The following is a 17,365-nucleotide window of genomic DNA, read 5'->3' on the forward strand; positions in this document are numbered from 1 at the left end:
GGAGTGTTCACACTACTGTCGGTGTCCGCCAGCTAGTGTCTGCTGCTAATGTCCGTTCAAAATCGTGTCCGTGACATTTTGCATTTATTTAAATGGACATCGGGTGTGTTCTTTTACTGTCCGTGTCTGTCTTTAACTGTCCGTTCCCAAAGATGTCCGACTTTTCAAGCGGATAGCAAAAACCGGACTTTGCATGACAGGTTTCTGTCTTCTGCATGCAGAAGACGGAAACCTGAGAATGGAGATCGAATGCTGGTGTGAACCCAGCGTAAGCAGCCATCATGTAATGACCTGTGGAACCCCTGGCTTATGGACCCAGTGGCAGGTGCGGCCACTGCAAACTGTTTAGGTTATGCCAGTGCTTGCCTAAAGGGGTTGTCCTATCTCAAGGATCCTATCTATACTGGTAGCTTATGTAAATTGAAGAGTTTTCCTAAATATGTTGCTTTAGAAATGCTGCTTTGTTTGCCTGTTATGTGAACTTATTTCTCCCATTGTTTACACAGCGTTGCTATAACCACAGACCTATAGGACAAGTGACGCGACTTCACTGCTCTTGCTAGCAGGACAATCAGTTCAGTTTATTGCAGTTTGTCGATAAAACCAAGTCTGTTATCTATGTAAACACATAGATAACACTGAGTCCATTCTGTACAAGCATGTGCATATTATCTGAACTGCATAAGTGTTGTGGGACCTCTCAGGCCCATTCAGCAAGGGAGGGGGGGTACAGGAAGTGAGAAGAAGAGACTACAGGCAGACTGCTGAAACACTGAGAACAACCCCTTTAAGGCCACTGGGCCTCGGTGCAATTGTACCCTCTGCACCCCCTCAAGTTACACTCCTGGTTATAAGGCAAACAACGTGCTCAGTTGACAAACAAAAGCACCGCGACCCCTTCAAACAGCTGATCCGCCAGAGTCCCAGGTGTCAGATCCCCACTGATCTCTTATTGATGACCTATCCCAAAGATAAGTCATCAATGAAAATAAACTGGACCAATCCTTTAAATACACTCTGCTAAAAGGAAGTGAACATTGAAAAACAAAAGTCTGTAGCTTGTAAGTCTAGGTTCACACCTGCACCCGGTCTCAGGGACACTTTTCTCTCTGCATTTTTACACCCTTTTTGGGCAGAAACCGGCGGACCTCATTATAGTCTATGGGGTCCGCAAGTAAACGCTTATTTAAAGTGGATTAGGTTTCCAAGCAGACCCTCGAATGGAAATCTGAACACAGGGTAAACACAACTGGGGCAACTGAAATTGTACCCTTCTTTAGTATTAAATAGCTTCTTAGAGCATTGGCCCAGATACCTCCAAACATAATGTACATGTTACAAACATATACCAAGTAGTACACGTATGATGTTCGTATGACAGAACTGAAAACCTCACAATTTCTTCTGATCTCTGTGGGATCGAGTTGCTTCGGCTTAGTAATTCATTTATAAATGCTCTCAGATAAGTGTTCTGCTTCATAAACCTGTTGGGCATTACATTGTAGTTCTTTGAAGGGTAAACATTTGATGAAATCTTTGTGAAAGGTTTGCAGCCACCTATAAAAATAACCTTTTCTGGCATAGTATTTAGAAAAAATGGGCAGAAAATAGAAGAGAACTCATTGATTAGAGAGGTTTATAAAATGATTGTAACCGGGCCTTTCAGCCGCCATGTTAATTAACTACGCATTGTACATAGCAATTTCTGTGGGGGTGAGGTAGGAGGAAGTCTGTCCTCACAATTCAATGAAAAGAATTGTAAAAGCTTTTAAGAAATTGCAGGTCATGAAGAACAGTGCTGCGGTGGTGTTACTTTTACTGTTCTAGAGCTGTGTACAATTGGTAGAGCATCCTCTAATATAAGGTAGGATTGCTAATATAATGGAAGAGAAGTGGCAGTCATTGGCCACATAGGAAGGTGCTAACCCACTGATCTGAAAAAGCTTTTTTTGGCTGAGGCCCCATATAGCAGGTCGCAGCAAAAAAAGTTATTTGGGAAAAACGTGGAATATGTTTTTGTTCTGTTTTCCTCTGCAGACTTTCTGCTTCATTTACACCTATAGGGAAACCGCCAGCATTTCTGTAGGTATATCTGACATGCTGCGATTTCCAACTGCAACGGTTCTGGAAATCGCAGCATGTCAGCTCAACGTATTTAACCACAGTGTATGGATAGGATTTGCTAGAATCCCATCCACTTTGTAGGGACTGTAAAACTTTTTTGGCCATGTGGTGCCCTGACCTTACTATCAAGATTAGTTTGTTATTGGTGTTAGGAAAGAGTCTTTTTTGGGGATGGCCTTGTCATTCTTTATGATCAGGAAAGTACAGGGCTTGTTTGCTGCTTAGGAATTGGCTCAATGACTTGATACCAGTTTACAGCAAACCATCCATCATTTACCAGTTTACTGTAAATCTTCCACTGTGTACTGATAAGGTCAGACTCACATTTATAACTAATTGACCATTAATCCTGGGTAACTGTCATTGTCCTAATTAATTAGGCTGAGTGCCAGGCGGTAAAGAAGTCACACCACTCTATATGTTGGTATTCGTTCTTTTCTCAGCTAAGGAATGTATGCTGACACACTTTTTATTAAAAACATGGGGTTAAATAGTATCAGAGTAAGGAAGTGATATAACAACAACATAAGTTTTCATATTCATTCCTGATTGGTATGGCACATCTCAATCAAACAGAAAAAGTTTCAGCAGTTCCATATATAGCCAGCTACTCCCAATCCTGCATGGTAACCTTGGGGAGCTGTCTTGTGGCAGCAAGCCAAGCATTTGTTTTTCTTGCACCCGTCCTGGATGCAGGCGCCATCTTATCATATAACATTATACCAGTTTCAAGCATAAGCAACTATATCTAACATTCAGCTTTTAAGGATGTTTTTCATAGATTACATGATTATAACCTTCACAGTACCAGTTTACTGTAAACCTTCCACCATCTGGTACCATCTGGGACTGCAGACCATAACAAACAATTACAATTTCATACTAATTGGTAGATCTGACTGCTGTTACTACGGTATGTATTGTTAGACCACAATTTCATGGTGCTTATCGTTTGAGGACTTACATAAAATACACAAAATATACAAAACGAAGGCTTACAATCTGAGTTTCTATTAATATAATTTGGGGGATTCACTAAACCAATTGATCTGCGGATGTGCCAAAACTCAGTAAGTCTATGATAGTGTGTTTTGTCGGTGTGCTACCCCTGTTAGCATACTGAACTTTTCTATACTGAACCGTGTAATCTCATGGTTCACCATGAACCCAGGGGCAAAGCTCAATACAGATCCAAACTGATCCACATTGACAGACATTACCCGCTATTTCTGTAAGACACCCTTTAAAAGGAATGTAACTTCTATAGTTTTATCTTCTGTAGTTTTTCACCAATCTAATCTTTTTTTTTTAATTTTCTTTATAGTAGGGACCCCGTATAAAGAGGTCGCTGTGAAGTGGCTAGTGGGGTTATACACCTTGATTGATATATATACTAAGAAGCTCATGTTCAGTATTGTAGAATTTGCTGAGAGGCACTAGATCAATGTATAAGACTGGGATGTGTGGGCCATGTGTTTTTATCTTTTTGGATATGCATTTACATGCTTTACAGCAGCCACATGGACCATAGACGATATAATACGAATACAACCTGGCATCTTTAGTGGCCTCCCTGCCAGTCCAATGCAAGCACATAGTTTATGACCACTGATGCCGCAGGTACATGTCAGGCAGTTCATAAACAGTGATCAACATATATACTAAGAGTAGGATTGAGGAACGGCCTTTTTTTTTTTTTTCCCCAGTATTTGCTGTTTTTCTTCTTTTTTAAATGAACTCTTTTAATGTCTGAAAGTGCTGGTGCTTGATGATCTGTAGCAAAAAGCTAAAATCTGTAATCTTTATATGAAAATTATTTAAGAAAAAAAAAGAACAACAAAAATAATAGAAATAACCTTCGGCTGGGCCTCCTGAATGCGCATTACATTAGGCAGAGTGTTGCGAGCTTGTTGTGAAAGAAACCCTTGATTATCGAAAGAAAAGAAGTGAATTTTGCCAACCTAGTGGAAATCCAGCCAGAAAAAGACTTGTTTAGTAAATACTTAAACTGAGTGGTTTCATTGAAAAGACCACTATAATGTCAGGGTAATTGGCCTAATGTTGGAAGCAATGGGTATTTAATAATGTAAGTGCAATGTGGGTTAGTCAGAGTGTTTATATTGTGGACAAGGCAGCTATTAAAAGAGGACTCATTGTGTAGGTCCGTTTACATATAGAAGGTAAATTATGGTTATTTTCTTTATTAATGGGGAGTGTTTTTCCTTATGTTTCCTTTGAATCCATTTTTGTTAAAATTACTGACTGGTCATTGTACGTATAGTCTTGATATCGATGGCCAATCCTTAGAATAGAACATCCATATTAAGTTGGTGGGGGTCCTATACACAGCACCCCTATCAACAAGCTGTTTGCAATATAATGGGGTAGATTTAGACTGAAGTTTCATACAACGATCATAATAAAGTCCCCGACTGGTGCGAGGCACGCCTGATTTATTAAAAGGTTTCTAATATTGATGAACTATCCATAGGACAGGTCATGAATATTAGATCTGCGAGGGGTGAACACCTGGGACCCCCTAAGATCCGCTGCCCAGAACAGGTTCTTAGTGATGTTTATATGCTGGGAAGTATGTGGCTGTCTCACTATTCAAAGAGTACATGGGAGGAATATGCAAATCTGTAAACAGGGAGACAGTGCCTCTATTATGCCGCCCTCTATGGGAAGCACCCTGAACATCATGCCCGACTTTCCCAGAAGTCTTTACTGCATAATGATTTGCATATTCTTCCCATGTTCCCTTGCATTGGAGCAACTATGGCTGTATAAGTCTCCACACACCTGAAAAGGTGGTCTCTCCCTAAGGATGGACGTTATCCCCATAATCTATTCAGAGAGTAGTAGCAGCTATGTCCCATTGAAGACTTTAGGGCAGCACTGCAGTGCCAAAAGCCACCACTACGCCTTTTTACGGCAAGGGAAAAGCATGGCTCCTGACATGTAAAGGTAACTGAGAGCTGCAATGTCCCGGAGCAGCTGATCTGTGGGGTTATCGGATGGTGGACCCTCTCAGATCTAATATCGATAGCCTATCCTAAGGATCAACGATCAATATTAGAAAGTAGGTAACGCCTTTTATAGGTTTTGGCCTCTTAATAAATCAGAAGCACTGACATGAGCTAGAATGGAAGTCTACCCAAGTCAAGAACTGCTATAGACTTCCTATGTAAACAATGGCAGTTTTCTGGCATAAGTTATTCTAAAAATCCCCATCAATCCACTAGTGATGATCTTTTCCAAGGATAGGTCATCAATATCCAGTCGTGGAGAACCCATTTCACGTAGAGAATGCTATGGATTTCCATGATATGGTCAACCATTTATTTGATCTGTCACTATGTAATAAGATCTGTATGGCCAGTGACAGATCTTTCCAATGTTCACAACACATTATCATATCCTGTAAGTAGTACTAGAAAATGACCAGAATCCGTATATACCACAAAATGAATGAATAATGCTTTTGTTTCTATTGCAGGACGCAACAATGCCTGCGAAAAAACCTCTTACCTCTTTTTGCGGAAAGAACTACCAGTACGGATTGCGAACACGCTTAAAGAAGTTAACTTGCTGCCTGAAAACCTGCTGCAGAGGCCATCTGTGAAATTAGTACGGACCTGGTAAGTTACACTTTTAGTTGTCGTAGCATTGAGCGCATGTGCATTGAACAGATAGGCCAAAGACCATACACTTGCTTCATTGCACATGCGCAGCGAGACGAGGTGTACTTCCTCACTGGTGCCCAATACTCTCTTCTTGGTAATTTATCTCTTCTTTTACTACATAATGTTGAAACAACAAGTTGTGACAAGGCCATCTTTTGAAGGCTAAACCTCAGCTGTGTAATGTAATGTAATGCTGTTGGTTTAGTGGTCCCAAACTTAGGGACGGGTTCCTTTTAAAAAGCCGAAGAAGATAAGTAAAGTATTTAAGTATAAGTAAAGTATTTATAAAGATATTAAACATGTTTTCTTTAACTTTCCTTTAAATCATTGTATCTAAGGTGACTACTTACATGGTGGCCACATCTATAATGCCCTTTATTAGACTGTACACAATGCAAGTTCCTTACTAGATGAAAGTTGGTATACAGGTGATTGACTCAGGGTGCAATTGTGCATTGTCCTTTGGGCTTGTGAGAATGAAGTAGCTTCACAACCACTGAAGAGACATTTCCTAGAGATGTTATTGAGCTGGTGCTGGCTAACCTAAGTTATGAAGTATAAGGTACTGTCCAGACTTAACCAGATGAATATCCAGGTCATGGTCTTCAGGAGAGTCATGATAGACAAGTTACAGGTAGCAGGCCAACTCAGAAATGTGGTGAAAGCAGATGCAAATTGGTAGCCCTCACGAAGTGACAGGTCCAGAAATAGGTAGCAGAATGCGGCGTCACAAAATCAATTAATAGTGGGTATGTCATACAGTATTATCCTATCAAAGCGGGGTCAGACAAATAAAGGAATTGCGAAAAAGCGGGGGGATTCATCACCAGGGTTGATGACACCAGCTAATGCTGACGGCACAAACCTTGTTGTCAAGTCTGCCGGATACTATTACAGAGAACCTAAATCTTTTTAGGGGCAGTGACAAGACAATATTTTATTTTGTCTTCAGGGTTCAGATACAGAAGCTTTAGTGAGAATGTTCTTTCCTGTTTACTTTTAGGTATATGCAGAGTTTTCTTGAACTTTTAGAGTATGAGAATAAGAGTCCCGACGAGCCTGATGTCCTATATGAGTAAGTATATTGTGCCTCTGACAATTGGGGTTTTGGTGCTAGTAAAAATGATTTAATAATAGCAATGGGCATCACTAAATATAAATATAGGCATATAGTGTGAATTCTACTAAATAAAGCAGCAGAGACATCACCAGTACAATCATTCAGTATTTTAGGGTCTCCGCCAGCAGGTTGGGGGACATTACACCTCCAGCATGTCCTTATGCAGAGGTGGTTTACTATCGCAGTCTTACTTAAGACAATGCTGTCTATCTGTATTCTTAAGAAAAGTACTTTTAAGACACTCATTGGGTAAACACGCTGCAGAACTTCCATCAGCCAAATTTGCAAGTCACCACATCAAAAGCACCCAAACCAATGGGGTTTTACCCTTGTGTACCTGCAGGTTTTTCTCCATGCCCTCTGCTTCTTTTAGTCTTTGTACTGTAAAGTTTAAAAACAGCTGGTGAAATCTGTAGCACTATATGACATGCTGCAGGTCTATTGTCCCCATCACAAGTGTCTTGCCCCGGGTTTTAGGTGCAGCCGGTGGATGAGATTGCAGTAGGTTAGACACTTGCCAAGTTTGCTGTGACTAGCCCACTGCAATTACTGCCCATGTGAATATGACCTTATGAGTCTGTGGTTTTTACAGTTTCATCTCTTTTTCTTCATTGACGTTAAGGTCAGTAGAGTGACCGAGAGAGCTTCATCTGAGAAATGTGCATGCACTGTAGAAGAATCTGATGAAAACATTGACTCTTCTCTCAGGGAAGAATTAAAGGGTTATGTCACAAAAAATACTTATCTCTGGGTAGGCAGATTTGGCATAGGCAAGTTTAGAAGACCAAACCAGTGGTGCCTAAGGACATACTAGTGGAATAGTGTCCCCAAACTGTTATCAGGTTCCCTTTAGCATCTTGCAAGTCCAAGGTACTACTTTTGTATGTTTCTCTTAGTACAACAAATGATATTTTGTGAAATGTTCTATGGGCAGATGAGACATAAAATAAGTGGAATGTTTTAGCCAATGACCCAAACTGCTCATGTAAATCACAAAAATTGGTACCAATGTGAACAAATACCAGCTCTATGCTTTACCAGACTAGAAGCAATCCGCTAAACCACTGACTGCAAGTGTGCAGCATCTGTGCTGGTCTCCTCAGATACTGTATGATTAGTCTGTGACTAAGACTAAAATAAAATAATCCTTTATTAGTCCCACCATGGGGAAATTCAGTGTTACAGCAGCATGGACAATACAGTAATATATTACAAGAAAAAACACATACAAACTCAGAATAGCAGATAGAAAAGATACTAGGAGTCATAGCAACTAAAAGAAAAGAAAGACTTCAGGATCATTTAGTTCTCTGTGCGGAGTGATCTTCGCTTAGCCTGTAGTTGATTATACAGCCTGACCCTAGTTGGATGGAAGAACCTCCGATAACGCTCCTTCTCACACTTGGGGTGAAGCAGTCGGTCACTGACATTACTGCCCAGTGCTGTCACGGTCTCATACATGGGATGGGATTTATTCTCCAGCATGGAGCTCACCACGTACAGAATCTTTCTGTTACCACCACCTGTACTAGAGACAGGAAGTGATGTCATTTGATTGACAATTGCAGAGAGGATGACATCATTGGATCATTAAGGAGATTTGTTTTGTTTATTTCACTTTTTAAGTTCCAAGCACTAATGTTTCGGCATGCTGATTTTTTTTTTGTTCCCCCGATAGATCCTGGAATCGCTTTATTGTCATACAGTGAGACTCAAACAAATTCTAAGTTTTCATACAGCCTCGGTGGAAAAATTGTACATTGCAAACATTATGATTTTCAGCTTACACTTCATTACATCTAGCTTTGTATATGTAAAGACTGCCGCTGTGCTCCATTGTGCAAGATAATGTTACTTGAATTAGTACAATTAAAGGCCTTTTCCTTTCTCCATCTTTTTAGCTTTTTAAATATTCTCATTCAAGTGAGAAATAGACACAATGATGTGGTTCCCACCATGGCCCAAGGCGTCATTGAATACAAAGAGAAATACGGATTTGACCCTTTTGTCAGCAGTAATATCCAGTATTTCCTGGACAGGTTCTACACAAATAGAATCTCCTTTCGTATGCTCATTAATCAGCACAGTAAGTATCCTGCGTGTATACATCTAAAGCCGCTCGCTGAAAATATGTATTCAGTATGAGGAGCGCAAATGTTTTCTATAGGAAATTGTGCAGGCACAACGGTGGGATGTATGAAAGGTATCGCGGAGGAAAAAAGAACAAGAAAAGTCAATTGGTCTATTATGCATATCACATTTCTAAGCATATTTTATGGCACTGCTGTACTTTATAGATGAAAAGTTTAGTTATTGTATGCGGTAATATATTCACTTTTTTCCATCAAAGGTTTTTTTCGAATTTGTCTTCATTACCAATTCTTGATTTATTTTTAGGCTACATTTACAGCTGCAGATTCCAACTAAAAATCTTTTCTGATGGACACTGTTCTAGTTAGTGGGGTCCACTGGGTCTTTTCTGGTGGACACTGTTCTAGTTAGTGGGGTCATTGGGTCTTTTCTGATGGACACTGTTCTAGTTAGTGGGGTCCATTGGGTCTTTTCTGATGGACACTGTTCTAGTTAGTGGGGTGCACTGGGATTTGTTTGTTAATCACGCTAGGTTCACGTATCGGTCTCTGTTCGGGGGTTCCGGAGACTGTAATAGGGTCCACATCCGAAAGGGGAGAGAAAAGCGCTGCTTACTTCCCTGGCCACCTCTGCACTTACAGGGCAGGAGTCAAGCAACTTTTATGTTTCTGATGCGGGGAAGACCAGGCTATCCTTTTGTATCGATGGGCCATAAAATTCTAAAGCTGAATGATGTGTTTTTTATATAGTAGCTGTAGGGCTATTTTTTACAATAAGATATACTACTCTATGGCATATATAATTTTGCACCTTTTATATTAGAACGTGCAACCCTTCTTATATACGCCCTATTTGTAGACATATTTACACCTTATTTCCTTATTTTATTTCCCATCAGCAGACCTAACTTCAATTTATCAATTTTCTTTTAAGCACTTCTGTTTGGGGGGGACATAAATCCTGCACATCCCAAGCATATTGGCAGCATTGATCCCACCTGCAATGTACCAGAGGTAGTGAAAGGTAAGTTCTATATGTTGTTTATACATTTATATAGGAAATAATAATGAAAATTCAGAAATGGACGTCAGGAGGTATTCAGAGTTCCACATACGAAATAATCAAGTGGCTTTGTGAATTCTTTGCTTTAACTTATCTTGTAGTTTGGTCATGGTTACCCAGAGCTGCATTCATAGTTCAGCTTGGTGCTATTGGGAATAGATAACCAGCTTGTGGACAGACAAATCTCTAAAAGCTTGGATAAACTCCTTTAACACTCTCCCTCACTGCTCTCCTATAAGTATGGCACAGCAAGAAGATCATCAATGCCCTGTGTCATACTTGTACAGTACAGTAATGGCTGTATGGATTGATTCAAATGTACAGTGGATACTCTACTGCAGATAAGATTACATAGTACAGTCCCTTACTAAGGTTTAAAGTTAAAAAAAAAAAAAAAATCAATCAATATAATGTTTAAAAATATTGAAACAAAAAAAAAATCTCCCCTGATATCACTTTTCTTCTTTTAAAAATGTTACTTTGTTACAAATAAAATCAATAAAGAAAGAACAACAAGTATTTGACAAACCACATATTTGGCGACCAGTAATATACCGCTAAGGCATTATTTGGATACACTGTAGAAAAAAAGCAACCGTTTTGTTGCTTTTTTGATAACGTTTAATCCCTGAATTATTAGAGGATGACGCAGATCAGCATTTTTACAATTTTGGGTGGTAATTGCCATTGCTAAAACACAAGGAGATGGCGTTATTGGAAAAATAACTTACAGTTCCACAGAAAATCTCATTGCTACAATGGAAGAACAATTGAATCTACCTGGGGTTACAGTTTGGGAGCCCTTTTATGTAAAGGAGTAGTTGGCCATATCTTTTACACTACAGTGGTTGCCTCGGACCTGTACCCTAATATGCTCCAAGAAAATGTAATACCACAACTACAGCTGGGACTTGAAAATGAAGACTTATATTCTCAGCAGGATGGAGCCCCTCTTCACTATGCTTTAGCATTGCAAAATTGCCCAATAGATACGCAAGGCCCAGTTGAAAGACCACCACCACTTTTGAGGAGTTATCAAATGTAAGGTGTATTCAAGACAAGCACACACACTTGATGCATGATTCATTTCATAAGAGAAGCGTGCCAAGAAATGAATGGCAATAAAGAACTTGCCAAATTTTGATTATATAAACTGTCTACCTACTTATTTACCCGCTGTATATTAGCTACTGCTGTCTTTGTACGAAGTGGGCACTATGTTATTTATGCCATACCGTGTTTCCCCAAAAATAAGACAGTGTCTTATATAAAATTTTGGTCCTAAAAATATGCTATGTATTATTTTCAGGGGATGTCTTATTTTATTTTTGTGTGCTGCTGCCACCACTGCACTACGCTGAGATGAGACTGTATGAAGAAAAACATTGCAGCAGGTTGAACAGTGTGCAGTGCTCAGTGTGCACAGGAAAGCCGGCTGCTGCCGCTGCTGTGTTCCCGTACGTTGTATCCACTGTTCCTGCTGCTGTGGGACGAGCTGGGAGAGTGGACCCCCCGCCATATACGATGCTTAGTGTATGCACAGAGGGCATCTCCCAGCTTATCCTACAGCAGCAGGAATAGTGGATACAACGTGTCTTGTTTACATGTAGTAAGTGCGTCATTTTTTTGTTACTTTGTTTTTCATGTTTTTTTTGTGTCATCATGTAAAAAATATTTTTTAAATTTAATTTTCAATAAAAGTTATGTTTTAATAACATGCTTCTAAGCTCTGGTTGCTGAAGTACATGTTTGTGGTGCTAGCATATCTCCGACCTGGACTGGGAGGTTCATTGACTTTTTCGTGCACCAGAGCTTGGTAACTGTTCACATTGTAGCCACTAACTATATATCTTTTAGGGCTGTGGTAATTTTTCTCTTATACTGTATTTTAATATTCACTTCCTTTATAGTGTTGATTTTTTTAAAAAAAGTTCAATCTTTTACACTTGTCTCTAGAATAAGATAACACCTGTTCATGTTCTTCTTGTCAGATGCCTATGAAACAGCAAAAATGCTGTGTGAGCAATACTACCTGGCAGCTCCGGAGCTTAAAATTGAAGAGTTCAATGGTAAAGTATCTTCTGTCATATATACATATGATATTAATGACTGGTTAACTGTAATGTTGTACTAGCCTATGAACATATGATATTATACTAGTCAAAAAAATGCCCCCAGCATGAACTATGTACATTGGAGAATTTCCAAAAAGATGGGTGCAGTTACTTTATAAGGCTAGGTTCACACCTGTTGCTGGTCTATGTTTGGGGTTTCTATCCCCGAATACACTTAAAAAAAAATGCGGAGAGAAAAGTCCTGCAAGCAGAATTTTTCTCTCCACGTTTTTTCCACCTTTTTCGGGCAGAAACCCGGCGTAGCAAATTATAGCCAATAGGGTCTGTGGGTTTCTGCAGGTAACCACTTTTTTAAGCAGATTAGGTTTCTGTTTATGGGGTCCCCAAGTAGACCCCACAAACGGAGACCTGAAATTAGGTGTGAACCTAGTGTAACTTTGTTTTGTTGTTTGATTCCATGCCATCAGTACACTTACGAGTTATGTAGGATCTGATGGTCCAGGGGTACAGTATGTGACAAAAGTAGTAATGTGCCAGATCAAGAAAAACTTACCGTATATACTCAAGTATAAGTCAAATTTTTCAGCACAGTTTTTGTGCTGAAAAAGCCCCCCTCGGCTTATACTTGAGTCAATAAGTTTTCCTAGTTTTTTGTGGTAAAATTAGGGGCCTTGGCTTATATTCAGGTCGCTTATACTCGAGTATATACGGTACTTTATTAGTGCTTCAGGACCTTAGTGACCAATCCATAGGATCCAAAGAATGATACAGTGAAATTGAGATAAGAGAATATAAATATATATTAAAAGTAATAGAGCACATGCTGAAATCATGCATGGCCAATGTTTAATAATTTTCAGTAGTACTGTATCTTTCATGGTCTCAGACATTAAGAATATTAGAATATTAATGTAGATGCCATTGACATTTCTAATGTTTCATGTAGTTGTATTTCTTAGATTTTACACATTCCATTGATTTCTTTTATAGCTAAAGCTCCAGGTAGACCACTGCAGGTGGTGTATGTGCCCTCACACTTGTTTCATATGCTGTTTGAATTGTTTAAGGTTAGTTTACAGCAATTATTTTTTATCATTTTTTTTTGTATATTTAACATGTAATGTTATTTGTGCATGAAGAGTACAGTGTGGGAGCTTTTGTTCATGTTATGTGTTTCATGTTTTATAACATATATATCCTTGTATGATACGGATGGCCCATTCATCTGATTGCACATAGTCTTGTACAACATATCTCATGTGCTGTAGGTATAATCTGCAGCCCAACCCTTGTGGCTCCCTTAGGCCTCGTTCACATCTGTGTTGGTATTCCGTCCGGGGGAGTCCGCATGAGGATACTGAATACTGTTTGCAACTGCAGTAAAAGCACACGGACCCCATAGACTATAATGGGGTCTGTGTGCTTGCTGCGCACAGCCTGCATGAATCATGCAGGCAGAAAAGTAGCTTGTGAACGACTTTACTGTCCGCATGATCCCTGCGGAGATCTGGTGGCAAGCACACGGACCCCATTATAGTTTATGGGGTCCATGTGCTTTCACTGGCACACCGCTTGGGGTTGCGTTTGGTATTCAGTATCCTCATGCGGTCTCCCCCGGACGGAATACCAACGCAGATGTGAACGAAGCCTTAGGTAACAGCTGAGCACCAACAAGTTCTCCATTAGAGTAGGGAAGGTTACTTAAAGATACATAACGCTACGTGATTAACTACTACTAGAATTATATAAATTAGTAAATGACAATAAGATCCTAAAGTGTAAAAAATATTTTCACTTAATACAAAACCATTTTCTTGTCTATCTCGGTGTGCACAAATCTAAGCGGTGCTTTGCACTTGCATTTTGTTGCACATTCTAAATGAAAAAGATAATTCTCTGGGCCTCTGAATACTTGGCAGATGGATGTAAGATTAGCGCTAGAAGTTTTAAACCTTCCTTCCGCATTACTTACATCCTCTGTATTCCTAATTATTTGGGTCACACAAGGATAGTTCAGTACACACATCGCCTTTTGTTACTTTTCTATATATTACGGTATAAATGAGTCTCAGATTTATATAACACAATGCAAAATACACTTCACATAGACTGAGAAGAACATTTGGGGAGGATTCATTAACCGATCTACTAAAGGGGTTGTCCAGGACTAGAAAAATATGGATGTCTTTATTAACTGTGCCATCACAGTGAATAAAGCTGAGCTGTAATACTAGAAGCAATCTGTGGACTAGTGTGGCGCTGTTGTGGAAGAAGGCAGTCATTTTTTCCTAATCCAGGACAATCCCTTTAAGAGGCATGTGCCCCCTTATAAATTGGGGGTATCGGTAACCGGATGAGGTGTAACTTGCACCTATTTCTGCAAGTTCAATAGATTTGTTGAACTATTGGAGGCCACACCCCTTTTTCACTATTATCCATCCAGAGGAAGGCATCTTGCATAGATCTTTTTTTGACATAGGCCTCGCACTGGAGTCTATAGGAGTGAGTCAACCTCTTTCCCAACCTAGAATACCATAGACTCCACCATTAACTTTTGCACTACCATAGAAAACCAGAAATAATGTACATTATGAAGAACCTTTCACCCTCTCCTCCAGCTCCGGTTTGTTGCATCCTTTCTTTGCAGTCGTCATTATCAATATCAGTCACACCAGTCTTTGTACACGCACCACAAGGTTGTCAGTTTTCCAATTACTGACCCCCATCTAGTCTAGCACAGGTTTCCACGTACACAGTTACTCCAACCACTTGATTCTCCCATTCCAATGTGAATTCCCACTGAATTTGATCCACGGACAACTTGTTCTCTTTGTTTTATGCTCTTCAGGGTCACATGTCTAATATTCATGAATGGAAGCTATGATCATGAAAGGGCAGGTGGCCTTTTAGTGTATTTTTAAAGCACATCTTGGTGCAAAATATAGTTGTTTGATAATGACTTAAGCACATGCACCATTTGAAGGCCTTTTATTGTCTACACATTTAAAGAGGAGTGTTCATCGTCTCCACCAACTCCAGCTCTTGGTATGATTTAATAGTCATTGCTACACTGATTATGGCAAAGTGGGATTTTTTTTTTTCTCTAGTCGCCAACATTCCTGAGCAATAAGTGCTATTAGTTTTGGTGCCTGATATGCTGTATAGTCCGTGTCAGGCAGGAGCTAACAAGGGGTGTGATTCTGACTCTGGCTGCCTCTGATTGGAGCTCTGAATCACGCCCCCCTGTCTGACACTGCCCATTGGTCTGTACAGAGCTTAAGTAGAATATAAGGCACCAAAACTAACTGTATTGGTTGCTCAGGAACGGTGGGGGTTAGAGAAAAAATTCCAAATGGAGTTGGTGGAGGTGGTGTAAGGTCTTTCTTTAAAAAGAGGACGTTTCAAAAATGGTATTTTTCCTTTTTTAGCCAACAATTAAGTGAAAAATCCCCATAAATAACATCTAAGAGATGTTATTGCAAGACATTGGTTTGTAGTACAGAATTTTTTTCTACATCAGGGTGAAGCTTTCCCTATAATATCTGCCAAATACTGTACGGTTTAATTCCTGTGCACTGAGCTCACTTCTCAGACACGGAAAGACCGATAATAAAAAGTTAAGCCCAGACTCCTGAGAAAACATGGTCATTGGAAATACTTGTATTTTTATGCCACATTAGTACAGTAATACATCTTTCCGAAAGAGCAGCAAAGCATTCTGGGTCAGCAAAACTTCTTCCCCTGAAATTCTCCTGTAATTCTTTTGGAAACAAAGTAATAACAGTGTGTATTGGAATCCAGTTAAGGATAAAATGCCTTGCCATAATTATTCAGAATTAGAGGTATCACTATCCCGATCTTGGCTCCAGTTCAACCTGGTTACAGAGTAATTTACTGCTATAATAAGGGATAACACGACTTGGGTGGTGAGAAGCAGCAAGCATTTCATTTCATAAGAAAAGATTGGCAGTTTCCACAATGATATATTGTGGTGCCTTGTTACACGCAGTCCTTGAGCAACAATTTTATTAATAATTGGGCATTTAAATAGCTACTTTATTCCAATGTTAAGCCTATTACCTTGTTATTTTACTTTTATAATTAGTAATCATAGTAGCAGAAAGTAGTAATTTCCACTCAAAGAAGACTTGAGTTCAGTCTTCTTGTTGCTTAGAGTTTTAATTATGTTGGTGCCAAAAAAAGCACATAGCAACGATATTCCCCTACTGGTACAAGGCAGGCAGTGTTTCACTCCGCCGATACCTACACCATAATCAGTTTGTTGGGCACTCTCCAAAATTTAGAAATAAAGCGGAACTATGCTGCTCCGTATTCAGAAGTCACATTTAAAAGGAATCTGTCAGCTGAAACGTGTCTATTATATTATAGCCAAGACATTGTAGCGCACATTTTCCTCGACTTTCATTCCCATATTTAGTATAATATAATATATAAACTGATACTGCATTTTTAAGAAAAAATATTTTTTACCATACTGTAAGTGCAATGGGGGCATGGCTGAGCCTGTTGACCTCTACAGTGCTGCCCCTCCACATGATTGACAAGCTGTACTCGGATTCCCTCATGTATACTCCGCGCATGCGCAGTACAGTTCCTAGGGCTGACCTAGGGCTGGGATGTATACCAAATCCATATTCAAGTGCAGTACCAAGTACTGACAAGCCAGTGTACCTGTGCAGTCACTGAGGTGCTCTAGCCCCATCATCCTGCTGATCGAGAGGTCAGAACCCCATCGATCAAAAGAGCATAGCTTATTCTAAGAAAAGGTCTAAAGTGTTGGAATCCTAAAAAACTTGTTTTATTAGTAAGAGTTGTGAAAATATGGAGTCAAAGGCCAAAAATTACCAAAGTTTAAAAAATGTACCATTCATGTTCTTATCATTGTTAAAGCATAGCTGTCATCAGACTGTGCTGTCCTATGTAAGGCCAAGATGGGGAGAAGGCTGCTCTCCTATTAGCCAAAACTACACAAAAAATAGGAGTGATGACAGAATACCCCGCACACCTAGTTCTGAGGGGAGCACTCCAGACACCTCTCCTCACCGCCCCTACCTATCTCTACAGCATTAGCATGTCCAGAGACATTTCTTGATGCATTGGCTACAAAACTGATATATTTTATATGACTTTTGTGTTGTGTAGTTATCATTAGAGATGAGCGAGTAGTATTCGATCGAATACCTCGC

General features: G+C 39.6%; 1 protein-coding gene across 1 annotated transcript in view; it reads left to right on the plus strand.

Moving 5' to 3' along the window:
• The window catches only part of PDK3 (pyruvate dehydrogenase kinase 3), a 60,871-nt gene that overhangs the window by 37,347 nt on the left and 6,159 nt on the right, over positions 1-17,365 (plus strand). Inside the window, exons 2-7 of the mRNA XM_075263779.1 lie at positions 5,624-5,765; positions 6,814-6,885; positions 8,832-9,016; positions 9,955-10,044; positions 12,075-12,152; positions 13,149-13,225. Of these exons, the coding sequence (XP_075119880.1) occupies positions 5,624-5,765; positions 6,814-6,885; positions 8,832-9,016; positions 9,955-10,044; positions 12,075-12,152; positions 13,149-13,225 (644 nt within the window). The remainder of the gene's footprint in view (positions 1-5,623; positions 5,766-6,813; positions 6,886-8,831; positions 9,017-9,954; positions 10,045-12,074; positions 12,153-13,148; positions 13,226-17,365) is intronic.

Source organism: Leptodactylus fuscus, chromosome 2 (genome assembly GCF_031893055.1).
Source record: "Leptodactylus fuscus isolate aLepFus1 chromosome 2, aLepFus1.hap2, whole genome shotgun sequence".
Lineage (NCBI taxonomy): Eukaryota > Metazoa > Chordata > Amphibia > Anura > Leptodactylidae > Leptodactylus > Leptodactylus fuscus.